Consider the following 18520-nt stretch of genomic DNA (forward strand, 5'->3'; position numbering starts at 1 on the left):
CCTCGAGGGGTGCTACAGTATACAGTACCTGGCCTACGTGGGGTTGGAGGCCGCGGGTGGGGGCGGCAGCGCGGGGGGCGGGCCCTGCGTCCAGTGCACGAGCGCGTGCTGCGGGAGCTGCGTGGCCTGGAAGTGTTCCTCGAGGGGTGCTACAGTATACAGTACCTGGCCTACGTGGGGTTGGAGGCCGCGGGTGGGGGCGACAGCGCGGGGGGCGGGCCCTGCGTCCAGTGCACGAGCGCGTGCTGCGGGAGCTGCGTGGCCTGGAAGTGTTCCTCGAGGGGTGCTACAGTATACAGTACCTGGCCTACGTGGGGTTGGAGGCCGCGGGTGGGGGCGGCAGCGCGGGGGGCGGGCCCTGCGTCCAGTGCACGAGCGCGTGCTGCGGGAGCTGCGTGGCCTGGAAGTGTTCCTCGAGGGGTGCTACAGTATACAGTACCTGGCCTACGTGGGGTTGGAGGCCGCGGGTGGGGGCGGCAGCGCGGGGGGCGGGCCCTGCGTCCAGTGCACGAGCGCGTGCTGCGGGAGCTGCGTGGCCTGGAAGTGTTCCTCGAGGGGTGCTACAGTATACAGTACCTGGCCTACGTGGGGTTGGAGGCCGCGGGTGGGGGCGGCAGCGCGGGGGGCGGGCCCTGCGTCCAGTGCACGAGCGCGTGCTGCGGGAGCTGCGTGGCCTGGAAGTGTTCCTCGAGGGGTGCTACAGTATACAGTACCTGGCCTACGTGGGGTTGGAGGCCGCGGGTGGGGGCGGCAGCGCGGGGGGCGGGCCCTGCGTCCAGTGCACGAGCGCGTGCTGCGGGAGCTGCGTGGCCTGGAAGTGTTCCTCGAGGGGTGCTACAGTATACAGTACCTGGCCTACGTGGGGTTGGAGGCCGCGGGTGGGGGCGACAGCGCGGGGGGCGGGCCCTGCGTCCAGTGCACGAGCGCGTGCTGCGGGAGCTGCGTGGCCTGGAAGTGTTCCTCGAGGGGTGCTACAGTATACAGTACCTGGCCTACGTGGGGTTGGAGGCCGCGGGTGGGGGCGGCAGCGCGGGGGGCGGGCCCTGCGTCCAGTGCACGAGCGCGTGCTGCGGGAGCTGCGTGGCCTGGAAGTGTTCCTCGAGGGGTGCTACAGTATACAGTACCTGGCCTACGTGGGGTTGGAGGCCGCGGGTGGGGGCGGCAGCGCGGGGGGCGGGCCCTGCGTCCAGTGCACGAGCGCGTGCTGCGGGAGCTGCGTGGCCTGGAAGTGTTCCTCGAGGGGTGCTACAGTATACAGTACCTGGCCTACGTGGGGTTGGAGGCCGCGGGTGGGGGCGGCAGCGCGGGGGGCGGGCCCTGCGTCCAGTGCACGAGCGCGTGCTGCGGGAGCTGCGTGGCCTGGAAGTGTTCCTCGAGGGGTGCTACAGTATACAGTACCTGGCCTACGTGGGGTTGGAGGCCGCGGGTGGGGGCGGCAGCGCGGGGGGCGGGCCCTGCGTCCAGTGCACGAGCGCGTGCTGCGGGAGCTGCGTGGCCTGGAAGTGTTCCTCGAGGGGTGCTACAGTATACAGTACCTGGCCTACGTGGGGTTGGAGGCCGCGGGTGGGGGCGGCAGCGCGGGGGGCGGGCCCTGCGTCCAGTGCACGAGCGCGTGCTGCGGGAGCTGCGTGGCCTGGAAGTGGTCCTTCAGGAGGGACTGCGAGAAGTTGCAGTGCATCTGGTATGCTTCGTTCTCGCGCTCCGTGTCGCCGGCTAGCCGGTATAGATCTGGAACGATAGGAATACATTAGATTCGGACCGAGCTAACTCTGCGCCGACTTTGCAGTGACAAAGAGTGGAAGTGTCACCATAATCGTAAAATCTCTATGAAAATATGACTAAACACTAAAATGTGCGTAACATACTTTACACAGACTTCTATCTATACATGGCGACCTTGCCAGTAAATAACAAGGTTCAAGACTATACATACGCCAACCAGTTCAAAAGAGCGAACACAAACGCAACACACTTAATTCGTTCATTCGTCTATTTGCGTCTCAGTCGCACAAATATGTTATAGCAAGGAAAAACAAGTGATTTATCGAATTTCGATTTACGCGGTTACGTTGCCAAACGGGCCTCGTGATCTTAAGTGAACCGTAGCAAAAAGCCAAGACAACAGTTGTAAGAATGATACCCTTGAGTATGGCGGAGGCCCACAGCTGCACGTGCACGTCGGGGATCTTGCTGGCGAGCTGCATGGCCGGCGTGACCATGTTCATGGACTCGCGCGAGTTGTTGATAGAGAGGAAGATGTGCCCGAGCAGCACGAGCGAGCAGGACGTCAGCCGATTCAGGTCCTCCGCATTCGCCATCTTGAGGGTCTCCCGGAGGTACCGTCTGTAAAACAAATAGGTTCATTCTACCGGAACAAATACCAAACCTAACTGAAATTTAACGAAATAGACAGATAGATAATATATTTTGATAGATAGATTTTTTTTATTCTAATAGGTGGTTCAATTACTAGCATTTAATGCAGTACCATCGCCCACACTCTTTAACTGTCCATCTGTGGACCTTATGGCTTTTGTAATAAGGTCCACTGATGGACAGTTAACAGTATTACCTACTGTTTGTACAGTAAATTTTTTGAAACCAAGGGCATGAAGATTTGATGTTTCCCTAGATCCAAATTTCAGGACTGTTCAAGAGATTTCGACCTTTTTCTTATTTCGATTGTATTACTGTAGCGCAGGAACACTGGTAATTAGGTAATTAGTAAAACACTCACTTGGCCTCATTGTACCGCGCTTGGAAAAAGGCCTGGAGCCCTAGCACGTAGTAGGAGGCGGCTCTCAGCCCGTGCGCGTAGGCCGGCAACGCCTCTGGTCGGACCTATGTATAAACAATTCGTGTTCAAATTATCTGAGATTAAGGTCGGGTTGCACCAAACCGTCTGTCACCGTTTTAGCGTTCGCTAAATTTATGGGAAATTTCATAATTCTCTGCTGCTTGACGTTGATCAGCCTGTTAATTGTGGTTGGTGCAACTGGCCCTAAAACCAACTGTAACGGCCCGGCCACGACATTGCGCGGCCGGCGGTGGCACAACCATAGGTTGGAGCGAGACACAGTACAGTGATCGGAGCTTTCGTTCCCACGTATGGTTGCCGCTGCCGCCGCCGGTAGCGCAATGTCGTGGCCGGGCCGTAAGGGCGGTTTCAGACTACGTTTTATACGAGCGTACGCGCGTGCAAGCGCATAAAAACTAAATGTAAGGAAATGTAACGCGCATGTATGCGTAATGCCGAGAAGACCGTATACGCGAAGAAAAATACTCTAGTCTGAAACCGCCCTAAGGCGAGTGCATAAACTTGTAGGAGGCTCATGCCTTGGATTCTAAAATAGTCATCAAAGCACTCCCTCGAAATCTGCACTCCCTAAAACCTATCAGTAATCAATTTCAAAATGCCCATCTTTGATAGATAAGTAGCTTAGAAAAAATAATCACGTAACCGTTATTCCAACTACAATTAGTAGTTAGTAATCAAAAATTTTAACTACTTTTAACGGTTATTTCTTGTAGTTAGTAATCACGATTACTAACTACAAAATGTAATCGTAGTTAGTAATCAGTAGTTAGATTACATTTTGCTCAACACTGGTTAGGACCCTAAATGGCTCAACAATCTTGGAGCGTGATGGTTAGGTTGGAGCTGACGATACCTGTTCCATGAGCTGCGCTAAGTCGTTGTCCCGCCGCCCCCGTAAGTAAACAATGGCCAGGTTAAGTTTCGCGAACATCCATAAGTCTCTTTCTTGCGACATCTGAAAGTTAACATCAACATTAAGTACATTGAAAATCACAAGCTCAATTCGACCTTGTATTCATAGAAATAAGGTTTAAATTAAATTGCCAATAGATGAGTACATTGAAAAGAATGTTAAGTGCCGTGAAATGTAACCAAAAAGCTTTATTGGTTTGATTTCACGGGTTGTCTTTAAGAAATATATTTTATCTTCGTTAGAATAAGGTACAAATTACAATGACGGTTAAAAAAAATCTAGAGCACTAAACTTATTTAGACAGTTCAAGTAACTACACAATTAAACTTCAAGGAATAATGTACTGTGTGTTAGTTAGACATAAAGTTGAAATTTACAACTCGTAAACCTCATTGTTAAGACATAATGTCCACAGTACTCACGTGTATCGCGGTGAGGAACTGCGCCTCGGCCGCCTCCATACAATTCATGGACATAGCGTATAGACCGAGCAGGCAGTGCAGTTGCGGCGTGTGGGCTGCTGCGCTGGCCGCTGTGTAAGGAAAAAACAATAATAGTTAACTAAAAAACACAATAAACATTACACACTAGAATTTTAAGTCGTTCAACTTCGACCTCACCAGTAAGGGCCAGTTGCAGCAATAAGGGAGTATTACTGCAATGTTCTGCCGCCAGAGTGCAGCACTAGTGCACATACTACACCGTAGGTATTACCTAATGTACCTAATAATAATGTATAGTATAGGATAGGAATAAGCAAAATTGACATGTAAATTTTTAGTGTTCCGTACAAAACTTCGTTCACGGAACACTTATTTATATTTTTATCAATAAAATGATCTATTTATCTATAGTGTGTTAAACATACTATGCCTTAAACAGTTTTTCGACAAGTTTTCATGCATCAAGGCGGTTTGTTTACAGGTGGCTTACCGCGAAACGCGAAAATCTAAATTTAGAGTGATAGAAGGGCAGAAACCGAACTTTCGATTTTCGTGTTTCGCGGTAGGCCCTGTGATTGTGCTAGTGACGCCCTCTATGCAGTTTTGCGTAATATTCCCTGTTGCCCTTGCCGCCGCACACCAGCCGGCACAGCGCCGCGTGCTCCACCACGCCATGCTGGCTGCAGCTGTAGGGGAAGGGGGAGGGGGAGGGGGAGGGGGAGGGGGAGGGGAGGGGGGGGGGCTCACCGGTGGGCGCCACGGTGAGCGGCGCGTGCGATCTCGTGCAGCGCGTGCGCCTTGCCGCCGCACACCAGCCGGCACAGCGCCGCGTGCTCCACCACGCCATGCTGGCTGTAGCTGTAGGGGGAGGGGGAGGGGGAGGGGCTCACCGGTGGGCGCCACAGTGAGCAGGTGCGCGGCGCGTGCGATCTCGTGCAGCGCGTGCGCCTTGCCGCCGCACACCAGCCGGCACAGCGCCGCGTGCTCCACCACGCCATGCTGGCTGTAGCTGTAGGGGGAGGGGGAGGGGGAGGGGCTCACCGGTGGGCGCCACAGTGAGCAGGTGCGCGGCGCGTGCGATCTCGTGCAGCGCGTGCGCCTTGCCGCCGCACACCAGCCGGCACAGCGCCGCGTGCTCCACCACGCCATGCTGGCTGTAGCTGTAGGGGGAGGGGGAGGGGGAGGGGCTCACCGGTGGGCGCCACAGTGAGCAGGTGCGCGGCGCGTGCGATCTCGTGCAGCGCGTGCGCCTTGCCGCCGCACACCAGCCGGCACAGCGCCGCGTGCTCCACCACGACATGCTGGCTGTAGCTGTAGGGGGAGGGGGAGGGGGAGGGGCTCACCGGTGGGCGCCACAGTGAGCAGGTGCGCGGCGCGTGCGATCTCGTGCAGCGCGTGCGCCTTGCCGCCGCACACCAGCCGGCACAGCGCCGCGTGCTCCACCACGCCATGCTGGCTGTAGCTGTAGGGGGAGGGGGAGGGGGAAGGGCTCACCGGTGGGCGCCACGGTGAGCAGGTGCGCGGCGCGTGCGATCTCGTGCAGCGCGTGCGCCTTGCCGCCGCACACCAGCCGGCACAGCGCCGCGTGCTCCACCACGCCATGCTGGCTGTAGCTGTAGGGGGAGGGGGAGGGGGAGGGGCTCACCGGTGGGCGCCACAGTGAGCAGGTGCGCGGCGCGTGCGATCTCGTGCAGCGCGTGCGCCTTGCCGCCGCACACCAGCCGGCACAGCGCCGCGTGCTCCACCACGCCATGCTGGCTGTAGCTGTAGGGGGAGGGGGAGGGGGAGGGGCTCACCGGTGGGCGCCACAGTGAGCAGGTGCGCGGCGCGTGCGATCTCGTGCAGCGCGTGCGCCTTGCCGCCGCACACCAGCCGGCACAGCGCCGCGTGCTCCACCACGCCATGCTGGCTGTAGCTGTAGGGGGAGGGGGAGGGGGAGGGGCTCACCGGTGGGCGCCACAGTGAGCAGGTGCGCGGCGCGTGCGATCTCGTGCAGCGCGTGCGCCTTGCCGCCGCACACCAGCCGGCACAGCGCCGCGTGCTCCACCACGCCATACTGCTGTAGCTGTAGGGGGAGGGGGAGGGGGAGGGGCTCACCGGTGGGCGCCACAGTGAGCAGGTGCGCGGCGCGTGCGATCTCGTGCAGCGCGTGCGCCTTGCCGCCGCACACCAGCCGGCACAGCGCCGCGTGCTCCACCAGCGCCATGCGCAGGCGCCACGCCAGCGCGGCGCCGCTGCGGGCGCCCACTAGCGTCACCGAGTCGGTGAAACCGCTCGCTGTAACAAACACAATAAACATTGTAGATAAGTCCTATAAAAAATATTTACGGATAAAACTAAAGGCTTCGTCACACTGCGTGAGCGTTACGCAATAAAAGTACCTCGTACTTTAATTAATGATTGTAATATGTACTTACATTTTGTATGACTTGTCAAAAGTGCTTATTAATTTACTATTAAGCCTACTTATAAATTATTTATGAACTTTAACCCCGTCCGCCTCTCGCCAGCGAATCTGCGTCAACTTGCCAATGCCTTCTCCATATATTTGTGCGCCTTGTCCATGTACCCGGCCTGCGCCGAGTGCATCACCGTGACTAAGTACACCAGCACATATAACCACTGTCGCGACAACCATACCAATGATTCGCCTGGTGCAGTACCGCATACAACTACCGGCACATTTAGCCTAAGAGCAACATAAACAGAAACATACCAGTCAACTTGTCGATCTGTGCCAATGCCTTCTCCGTGTACTTGTGCGCCTTGTCCATGTAGCCGGCCTGCGCTGAGTGCATCACCGTGACTAAGTACACCAGCACGTAAAGTTGTTGCCGCGATAGCCACACGAATGATTCGCCTGGCGCGGTACCGCATACCGCTAAAACAAACAAAAAATTCAGTTGCAACATAGGTAAGTTTGATACAAAAAATACTGTGTTAATTAAATGATGAGGTGTTTCAGTAAAATAGTTAAACCATAACCGTGGTACTGGACGTTGGTAATTTAACAAACATTTTTATACCAATACCAATACACCAATACCAATACCAATTTGGTGAAACACATGTAACTTGAAGAATCCTGCAGACGCATTTTGGGCTAAGCATGCTTTGTGTAAGAATTTCAGAAAAACCTTGATAAAGGGTTAAGTTTTATTTCATGAATAACTATCACGGTAACCATAAAACCTTGCCTTTGCCTTTGCTTTGCCTTGCTTGCTTGAAGTCTTGATAAAGGCTGTTAATCCACTGCAGACCCAACTGATGGAAAAATGTGTGTTCAAGTCATATACCTACTTCTGTAGTAAGTGCTTCAAGTGCATGCTTTGCAGGGCATGCATGTAGGCAGAAAAGACAGCCGCCCACGTCATTCTCGAATGTCCAGGGGTGGCAGAGTAACGGGCACAATACCTCGGTTCACCGGGGTCTCTCCCAGAAGTCGTCGGCAATATCAAGGGTCTGCTAGGCATCTTGGAAGAGTTGGGTTGGCAAGAGTAGTGCCGACAACTTATCACGCAAAATAGGCGCAATAATGTGACGCCGAGTTGCGGAAACCAAGCACGCGAAATACTATAACCTACTAGACCGCGAGCCAGGTCCTCAACCCACCAACGGAGCGGCAGCTGACGTTCACGAAGATTCATCATACATAGCCGTTAATCACTATACGAGTTTTCGCCCGGGAGGCGATTGGTCATGGAAATCTGTTCCTGGCCCGCGGTCTATACCTACTTCTGTAACATATTTTATGCAGAATAAATAATTATGACTATTATGAGTATCTACTCACTGTCATCATCAGGCCACGCAGGGGCCATGATTGTCTGAATGCTTTGCTGCAGCTGTTTCAAGCACGGCTTCACGCTCTTCACCTGCCCAGCCATTAGGTAGTGGCATACCTAGAAAGTGGATTTCAAAATGAATGCACCAAAGACAGATATAGTCAGACTAGCTATCTCTGCATGGCATTTGCAATCACAAAGTGTGGCCATGAATGTCTAATTTCTATGAAAATATGATCAGTTTGTTCTGCTGGTGCAAAGCTTTGCCTGACTCTGGTGCCTACAGTGTACTTAGGTAATAAAAAAAGCAAACCCAATCAGTCTGAGCTTACATTTTATTTGCTAGTCTCAATTATTATGATTCTTTCAAAATGTGTTAAGAAAATTGCAACTTTATTGTGTAGTAGCTAAAGTCGCACATCCTAACTAGCTCTTTGAATTTTTCACATAACATTATAACAGATGAGATTTGTTGTAACAAACCTTGGAGGATATAACCAAATGGAAACGCCTTGTCTGTAATTTTCTGTACAAATCAGTGTGCCGATTTTTGCGAGGGAGGGGCAAGTGCGGGTGCCAGACTTTGACCATCATTTGTGACTGTTGTATTACTTTAAGACAATGGGTCCCATACAGACATTTGGTCCTCAAAACAAACCTGATCGACTGATACCATTTTGCCAATAAAAATTTGTCAAATACTCTATTGATCACTTCATCCTTTTTTGAAGTCCAGATAAAAATAATTTAGACTTATGCTTACTTGTAGTACCAAGAAGAAGACTTTGAGGTACTCCTTCTGGTGTGGACTTCCCGTCCAGGAGTCTACTAGGTGGCCTGCCTGGTTCAGCAGCGGTAAAACTTCTTGGATTTTCTTATCTATTAAAAGCAGCTGAAAAAAACAAATGTGAGAATGACTTCGGAAAACTGGCATCAAAAAGGTAAATATAAGATGTTAACACGTTCGCACGGGTGCAATGCTGATGTATCTATTAAAAAAACCGCATCAAAATCCATTGCGTAGTTTTAAATATCTAAGCATACATAGTGACAGACAGACAGCATGAAGCGACTCTGTTTTATACTATGTAATGAAGAGTTTAAGTTCAATTTTTCTTTAAGTGGGTTGTTTTGTTTCAAATGTTTCAATACATCAAATTCTAGTTTCAAAATGAATACTGAGCTAAACTTACCATTACCCTACTAAGCAGGAAGAGTACCCTTGTGTATGCTGCATTGGAGATCTGGGCGTAGTCCACTCCCACGCCCAGGAGACTACTTGCCACTTCATATTCTCTTTCCGTTGCGTGGATTTGCTGCAAACAGATTACTTTCTAGATTTTCTAGACTTTCAAGTATGTTTCTACAAAAATGTTATTAAAGACATTAAAGGTCTTATTACACTTTGCTAAATTTAGCATTCTAAATGATTTAGAATCCTAAATTAGTAAAGTGTAATCATGTTCAGAACAGTGTAATCAAGAGCGTCCTTCGTATCCTAACAGTCTAATTAGGATGACTAGATTTAGCAAAGTGTAATAAGTCTTTTAAAAATAAGAATAAGGACAGGATTTTGCATACTTGAACCTAGTCCCACAGTATGCTCAATAAGACTTTAATAGCAAATGCCATGGAAGGTTACAAATCCAAAATAGATTCTGTGCAGATGTCTGGGGGTCACAAATTGGTTAGGATAGTGATGTTATAGGATTCAAGGCAACATACATCAGGATTTCCCAAACTATGGGTCGCGATCGAATATTGAGTGGGCCCTGAAACATAATACAACATTCCGACCAGTCGGGCTATCTGAGCGTTACCAGTAATATTTTATGCCCCCATTTTAAGGTAGGTCGCAAATTTGGCAATTTTTGTTAGATGGGTCGTCAGCAGTCAACTTTGGGAACCACTGACATACGTTATTACAGCATCATTACAATGATAAATAGTTAAAATTAGAGATAGGCTGAATATGGAGTTTGACAAATACAAAATATTCAGCCAAATGTTCAGTTTAGATCTCACCAAACCAAATTTTAATAGCCTTATCTTTCAAATCCTTAAGCTGGATTCTATGTTGGAACTATAAGGTAAAATTTAAACAATTATTTAAGATAAACATAAGATGGGTAAAATTTGAACTATCAATAATGTTCACAATATCACTAAAATAATTTATAAATGCCTAGAAATTATACTAGTTTCAACAAAATTCTCAACATAGGAGATGCACAACAACAAACTCGGGAAGATCAATATTATGATATGTCTATAAAATTCACTTAATAGCAAGTAGAATACTATATTAAATTTACTCATTTACAATACTTACTGCCAGTTGGAATATTAGCCTGCAGTGCCAGTAAACACTGTGTTGTGATAACTCAATTGCTTTGCGAAGGATAGGTTTGGAGTGAGTGGGCTGGCCCTGCTGCTCAAACAGCTCTGCCAGCACACTCGCCGCTTCAAACTTGACGTCATCGAACCCATTGATAGTCTGAGAGAGGCACCACTGCAACCAAAACACATTAATGACCCACTTATACACCATTGTTTACATCTCATGAGAAACTTGTCACATAAAAAAAATATGACGAAATAACATTAAGGTTATACACCAAAACGGTACATGATAGCTCTCACTATTTACATGATTTATCACTCTAATTGTCCCTAAATATACTTACACTCTGCTCTAAATGCGTCCTCGCCAAGTCGATGTTTTTAGTGTGTGTCAAAAGGATATTTCCAAGTTGTAAATGAGTTCGGGCCTCGACCCTTTGGGGCGGTTTAAAATTAAATACAGCTTGTAGGCACTGAATACAACTTTTTATGTCAGGAGGATTTGATGTTCGGAAATGTTCTGCTAAACCAAGTAAAGATATATACCAAGCGTCCTGCGTTGACGCCATTTTGACATTTCTGCTTGGAGGGAACTGTGTTGCTAGGCTTCAGCAAAAATAATTTGTAGTAATCTGATGGATGGGATGCGTTCAGTTTTATTTGTAACTAACCTACAAAATAAGAATAATATTGTTTAGTCAAAGGACTGTCTCATTTCAAACATAGACAGAGAGAATCATACACTTGTCTTACACTGGTACTAGCACCCAAAAGAAAAGGATGAGTATAGTTTTTTTTTTGTTCTTCTTTACTGACAATTTGGGTTGACCAACTATAACAATTAACTTTAAGGGCCCTCCACACTCGTGCGCGAATCGCGGCGCGAAGTCGCGAACGCGAGCGAAATCGACTCCACACTCGCGTTCGCGGCTCCGCCCTGCGTAGTCTGGAGCGGGCTTTACAAATTTTCTTCAGTAAATGAAAATTTTCATTATTAGGCTTCATACTCACGAGCGCTTTTTTGAACGCGCGTTTGTATGACACAAATGGAAACATGCGTATTTATTCACAAGATGGCGGTAGCGGTTTTTATCAAGCGTTGTTGGATTTTCAACTTTAAGCCTTGGTCTTTAAATCGAATTTAAATAATAAATAAATAAAATGCGTTTATTTTCAGACAACTCATAGGTCCATAGCATTGTTAGTAAGTTCTTAACTAAAAATTAAAACTAAAATTATTAATACTAAATACTAAAAAACTAAAATACTACAACTAAAATGAGTTAGTATTACTTAATAACATTTTAATTTGGACATTTCTAAAATTCAAAATTAAAATTAGCATTAGAAAATTAGGTACGTCAGACATAGGTAAATTTAGCTTGCAGCACAGAATAACTAATAGTACTACCGTACAGAAAAAAATTCACTCCTTCACAAAAGCCAGATTTAGGTATAAAATTATACCTACACTCGCCGCCTGCAAGCAAAATTGAAACTTATAACCGCGCACGAATTGTGAATCTTCTTTGCGCGCCGCAGTTTTATGACCGAGCTGCGAGTGTCGGCACGGGGTTGTCACATGACAAGTTTTTGTACCTATACCTACTGATTTATTATTTTTAAGATAAATATGTAGGAATTAGAAACGTTGATTCTGTAAACATAAAATTTTTAGCCGGAGATTAGTATGTAGTAGTAGTAGTAATCACTTTATTGTACACAACACAGGTTTACAGAAATAAATTACAGTAATGGAAGTACAAAGGCGAACTTATTCCTATAAGGGATCTCTTCCAGCTAACCTTCGAGTAGATGAGTATGTCTGATTCTCACGGAAGTAGGTATACCACAGAAGTACTTATTCCTTTGAAAATATGTCTGTCAATATAGTCCGGAATTTAATAAAAAAAAACTGCTTCCTTGCTCTTCCGTTTATTCAGACATCCGTAAACAGAACATTATCTTTTATACAGATTAGATCGCGATTTAGGTTTCGAAGCCATTGCGTATTTTCAATTTTGCGCGAGCGCCACGTCACACGACTATCGTGCGAGCCGAGCGGCAGCCCACTGCCATTGCCATACACCTGCCCGGGCGGTGCGCCGGCCAAATATACCTAAACTGCGCAGTGACACCCCCCTGCTTGCAGGCAGATTCAAGCGCTTTTTTAACGCGCGTTGAAAAAGCGCTCGTGTGTAGCGTCACTTACGTGTCCTAATACCAAAAAATTAAGCTAGTAGAATAGTCAGTGATTTCGAGTGGATCCATTTTATCCAATTTTTTCTGGCGAGTGAGCCTACTCCCTCCACCACTATTTTAATAATAACCTGCGAGGGTTCAAGAATCAAATGTTTTATTCGTGATAAACTTAAAACTAAAATTACATACAAAAGTATAACTAAAACTATAGGACTAGGTTCAGGCTTTTTCGATACCCACTGCATTGTTTCGCGCGGCAATTTTTAAATTACACAAATGTAATTTCATATTTATTTTTGTCATTTCATTAATTTTGCCTAAAATTCTTAGCTTCGGGTCCAAGAACTGGGTAGGGCAACTGCCCCACCGTGCCTACGCCCATGGCGATAACATTCATCGGTGCAAATGATATTTCTTCAACTTTGACATTGCAGTACATCTTAAGCATGTGCCAGACAACCACAGTTTCTGCAAGACGATTTTAAACCACTGCTTCTGCCATTGGTTGGCAGAGCACGCCTGTCTACCAAGGGCGTTTAAAGGTCATCCAGAATTTGGTTTCAACCACTTGCTACATGGGATCAAAGTGCCACTTTTCTGTTCTAGGACACTATTATTTTTTTCCTCATAGGTGATGTGAAAAGCAGTAGGCCTAGCACAGGAGTGGCGCGACAATATCTCTACAGTATAACCCATCCCTCTTTAAAAAATTCAGTGAGAAAAAGACGGGTAGGTAGTCTATCTCGCAGGCGAGATACTGTCGCGCCACTCCTGTGCTAGGCCTCAAGGGCCTGACACTCTTTGATAGAGAAAGATAGTCTTATTGCGATTCCTATAAGAGGAAAGAGAAAATAGTGCCATGGTTTGTCCTTATCACCGATCGGGTTTTTTTTCATGGTCGGGTTATGGCAGCATAGGTAGGAGGCGATGGCGAAATACCGAAATTTATAAGAGTAAAAGGATTATGCTGCCATACATTAACCTGTCAATACATGAATATGTATTTCTTTTACCCCTGGTCGCTCGGTTTCATGTCTATAACTACTATACTATGTCTATGGCTAGGCCTACAATATGTGTCACATGGTAGCAAAATTATTTCCATCTTGGGCGTTAACACTTGGTACCTCACTACGCTCGGGATTCTATGTACGCCCTGGCCGTAAATGTCATTTTGCTCCCTTGTGACACAATCTACTATCGGTCCGCGTTCTTTCAGCTACTTTGCTGTTGACATGCTCACCTAACGCTGCGTTTCCACCAATCTAAGCGGAGCGAGGTTTTTGTATGTATAGTTAGTCAAGCAAATGTTGTCAGTAGAAAAAGGCGCGAAATTCAAATTTTCTATGGGACGATATCCCTTCGCGCCTACATTTTTCAAATTTGCCGCCTTTTTCTACTGGAAAGATTTGCTTGACCAACTATACATTACTCGTACAAAACAAGTGAAGGATGTCAGCGAGGAGTGAGGTTATATACTCTTTGGCCGGCACGGACGCGAGCAGAAAACATTAAAGGAGACTCGGATTCAGACCGCAGATGTTAAAAATCAGGGCAGCAATATCGTTGTTGACATTTGCAGCAGTATTGCAGCGCGACTTTACTGCGGGAAACGTCAATTTTTGATAAATTGTCATTTCCTGCAGTAATGCAGTCGACTGCAGCAGCATTGCAGTGCGACAATACTGCTACAATGTCAAACGATGTAGCTGCCCGGATTTTTGACACTTGCGGCAGTAATGTCGCCCTGCAATACTGCGGCAGTAGTGCAGCTGCGGTCGGAATCCGAACGTCACCTTAAAAAGCTCCGCGCTCGCGACTCACAAAGCTTTGGTTGAAACGCAGCTTAAAACTTAACTAAATCAAGCATATCTAAGTAATGTAATGGTGTATTTCCATTTGCCCGACCGGTCACAGATGGGAATAGATGAATTCATATGAATCATTCCCATCTGTCCACGCCTGATGTATGTATGGCGGGGCAAATTGGAATACTCAATCAGTGCCGGCCCGAGTCCTTGATCAGGGTAGAGCGAAATCGGGTTTTGGCGCCCTTCGTTGAAGCTTTTTACCCAAAAGCAAAACGAACCGTATTTTGGGCCCGCGTACACTCGCGTCTTTTAAAACTTTTTTTTTTCAAATTTGCCATTTTGGCGCCCCCCTTGCCATCCGGCACCTAGAGCGGCCGCTCCACTCGCTCTATCCGGCCCTGTACTCAATACACCTACCTACCTAATTGGGATTTTAACAATAAAATAAAACAAGATATAAATTAGATCGTTCATCTATTCGTCGATGGTGAGCGCGCCCGTGTTGATGTCCGTGATGAGGTCGTGCGGCGCGCGGCCCTCCACCGTGCAGCCGACGGACTGCGCGGTGCCGAGGATCTCCTTCACCGAGCCCGACAGCTCGCGGGCCATGGAGCGGGGACGCATGGTCTTGGCGATGCTGATCACATCCTCCAGGGAGATGTTGCCGCTGTGCTTGACTGGAATTGAGAAAGCGGTTATTAGTAAGATGGTCGGAAACTTCGCCTGATGACACGACTTATGGCATACACTAGCAACATGGTGTCCGCGATGCTGCCAGACTATAGACATAGTATAGTAGTTATAGACATGAAACCGAGCGACCAGGGGTAAGAGAAAGACATATTCATGTATTGACAGGTTTAATGTATGGCAGTATAATCCTTTTTCTCTTTCACTCTTATAAATTTCTGTATTTCGCCATCGCCTACCTATGCTGCCATAACCCGACCATGAACAAAAACCCGGTCGGTGATAAGGACAAAGCATGGCCCTATTTTCTCTTTCCTCATATAGGAATCGAAATAAGACTATCTTTCTCTATCAAAGAGTGTCAGGCCCTTGCTGCCACATGTCGAATGAAGTATGACAACGTCGCTTGCGTCGCTGGCGACAAGTCATGACATTTTGGCTCTAGTGTATACCTGGCTTATAGCCGGTTTAAGTATCACGCTGAACGTCGGCGCAGGCAAGCCGCATAATCATGAACAGGGAGCTTATTAGAATGAAGTCGACGGGTGTCAGTGCGCTACAAAACCAGCCTAGTCTTTCAGTGGCAGAGATCAGCAACAAGCAATTTTTTGGTAACTGGATTTTTTAAATTTTATTAAAAGGTTCGACGATTCATTAGTCATTACCTCTTTTATTCACATGGTCAACCAATATCTACACTAAGATAAAATAGTCGTAGGCTAGTCACTTTTTGCTCTGGTAAAAGTCGGATTTCACTTAAGTAGATGATGAAATTGATGAATATGTTTACTTATAAATAAAGCCTTTATTACTGACTTATTTTTAACAATAAAAAAACATCTTTATATATATATTTCACTTATTCTAATTTGTGTTTCTGACATCCGGGACGTTTTCATTGTCAGTCTGCCCTTTGGCAAAGGCCTCCCCTAGAATTTGCCATAACTCCCTGTTCATGGCTTTCCTTCTCCATAATGGTCCAGCTATTCCTCTAATTTCGTCCTCCCATCTTTTCTTTTGTCTTCCTTTTCTCCTTTTCCTATCACGGGGGTACCAGACAGTGATATCTTTGGACCATTTGTCTTTCCGGCTATGAATCGTGTGCCCAATCCATTTCCATTTTAATTAAAAAAAAATGTTTACTTATGCTTTACACTAAATAAGCAAAATGTGTTGTTTCCAAGCAAAACGTTCCACTTTGTCACTTGCCATAAGGACACTTTGACAAGTTATTCATATAAGGCCAGGATTACACTTGTAAGTTTTACTTACGTAAGTAGGGACACAGCTATACTACAGAATGAGATATAAATATCGTTATCTCATTCTAGCAAATAGCTTTGTCCCTACTTACGTAAGTAAAACTTACAAGTGTAATCCTGGCCAAAAGATACAAGCAAATCTCTTCCTTGACTAGACTTCGACACAAATATTTAGCCTAGATACTGTGGTGCTTTTGGCCCATAAAAATGTTGACCTCAAAACATTGGACTAATTGCATCGAGTAAGAATTTGTTTTCAAAATTAGATTGTTCTGCACTCACTGTTCTTTTGCTTCTTGCGGTCACGGGGCGGCTCTTTCAGAGCTCTGATGATGAGGGCAGCAGCGGACGGCACCACGGAGATCTGGGCCTGTCTGTTCTGCACCGTCAACTGGACAGTGATCTTCAGACCCTTCCAGTCGCTGGTGGCCTTGGCGATATCGTCACCAACCTTTTTGGGGGACTGTGGCAAAAGAATAGGTTAACAAGCTGTCTTGGTGGTAATACTGGTATCTTAGAAATTTTGAGTTACTTTGGTGGTTACATTATTACTGCTTTTCTAGAGAAAAAATACATTAAACTAGTTTACTTTTAGAGTTTTAATGAAAACCAACAGAAAGATTGTCTACCTTTTTGGGGGACTGTGGCAAAAGAATAGGTTAACAAGCTGTCTTGGTGGTAATACTGGTATCTTAGAAATTTTGAGTTACTTTGGTGGTTACATTATTACTGCTTTTCTAGAGAAAAAATACATTAAACTAGTTTACTTTTAGAGTTTTAATGAATACCAACAGAAAGATTGTCTACCTTTTAGGGGTACACCATTTTTTTTTTAGAAATTAACATTTCATTAGTTGGCCAAATAATTTATTTCCCGCCTTTAACAATAATTATGAAATATGTATGTATATGTAACTCACCAATCCTCATGCAAAAAATAGGAGTTAGGAATCTTTAGTTTTAAGTGGATCCCGGGTTACACATGTAAGCAGCCGATTGGTTGGCTGCTAAAATAACATCACAAACCATGAAATGATGATATTAGTTTTAACCTTTTGACTGCCAACAACTACTATATAATATGAAAATGAGTTTAAAATTCACTTTTATTCATTCTGATCATTCTACCGCCAACAATAAAATCTCATTATCAGCCTCTTTTGTTTTAATAATGAAAGTGTGATAGAGGCATAACGAAATTTAGATTTTAGATGTTTGCGGCAAGCCCTGAGAGCTAGTTAAAATTGTTGTGGCAGTTAAGAGGTTAATGTTCCCTAGCCAGAGTGTTTAAAGTATATCTAATGAAAATATTTTTGGTAGATTATTCCATTAGTATTAGACATTTCCAAGGTCTTAAAAGCTGTGGCAAGGGAACTGGCGTCACTTACATACTCTTCCCTCAGTACAAGGCGTGGCAGTCATGCCTGGTCCGCGACTCCTTATTGGCCATTCGGAGTAGCCGCGACAGGGAACGGATCCTGAGTCACGGGTTCCTTCCATCCGCCAACCGGAAGGACGCGCCTGGTAGGGAGGCACCCCCCAGGATCATTCAATCATCTTGCAGAGGCAATTAGACCTTTAAAATATGATTTAAACTTCAAAAAAGGAATAGATCCTAATTACCTCTGTAAACGAAAACTCACTAAAGAGTATCGTTAGCAACAGTTCCTTAGAAATATCCAGGAACTGTAGCAAATGTTTTAGACTGCCACGCCGAAGTTTAGAGGTTAAGCGGGATGAGGTTAAGCTACATGAAACTGAGTTTTTATACTCACCAGACCGAGGGGACCGATCTTAGGAGCCAAAGACGATGTGGCACCAACTTCTCCTCCAACACATCTCAAGTTAACTGCAAAAATCAGACACCGAACTTGTAGAAAACACTTCACCATGTACATTCTAACTTTTTGTATTGGATGGCTTCTTACCGATTTTAACTTCATTAGGATCAAACTTAGGCGGCATGTTGCTGCGATATTATATTAATATCTTAGGAAATAAACTAAATTCCAAGCTGATTTAGCTGGATTTAAAAAGGCGAGCGCCACGGACGTTCCGGGAGTTCGCCGAAAAAGAACACTTTTCAGAATGACAGATGACAGCCGCAATTTGTTGCCAGTGGCACAGTAGAAAATATTCATATGTAATAGGGCAACACTTTTTAAAAGGATGCCATTCATTATCAAACTTATATAGTTGGTCAAGCAAATCTTGACAGTAGAATAAGGCGCGAAATTGAAATTTTCTATGGGA

General features: G+C 46.3%; 2 protein-coding genes across 2 annotated transcripts; both read right to left on the reverse strand.

Annotated features, from left to right (window-relative positions):
- Positions 1-1538: 1538 nt before the first annotated feature.
- LOC134749355 (MAU2 chromatid cohesion factor homolog) lies at positions 1539-10938 on the reverse strand. Its single transcript, XM_063684274.1, has 12 exons — positions 10647-10938; positions 10292-10471; positions 9153-9275; positions 8723-8851; positions 7968-8076; positions 6872-7055; positions 5367-5479; positions 4154-4263; positions 3672-3773; positions 2738-2841; positions 2141-2343; positions 1539-1728 (listed from the first exon to the last, which is right to left on the reverse strand). The coding sequence occupies exons 1-12, from the start codon at positions 10869-10871 to the stop codon at positions 1541-1543; spliced, it is 1770 nt and encodes a 589-aa protein (XP_063540344.1). The 5' UTR covers positions 10872-10938; the 3' UTR covers positions 1539-1540.
- A 3834-nt stretch (positions 10939-14772) lies between these two features.
- On the reverse strand, positions 14773-18356 carry LOC134749695 (large ribosomal subunit protein uL11). The gene is made up of 4 exons (XM_063684714.1): positions 18196-18356; positions 18043-18116; positions 16550-16730; positions 14773-14992 (listed from the first exon to the last, which is right to left on the reverse strand). Exons 1-4 carry the CDS (start codon positions 18230-18232, stop codon positions 14790-14792), a joined length of 495 nt encoding a protein of 164 aa, XP_063540784.1. The 5' UTR covers positions 18233-18356; the 3' UTR covers positions 14773-14789.
- Between the last annotated feature and the right edge of the window lie 164 nt (positions 18357-18520).

This window comes from Cydia strobilella, chromosome 18 (genome assembly GCF_947568885.1).
Source record: "Cydia strobilella chromosome 18, ilCydStro3.1, whole genome shotgun sequence".
Classification (NCBI taxonomy): Eukaryota; Metazoa; Arthropoda; class Insecta; order Lepidoptera; family Tortricidae; genus Cydia; species Cydia strobilella.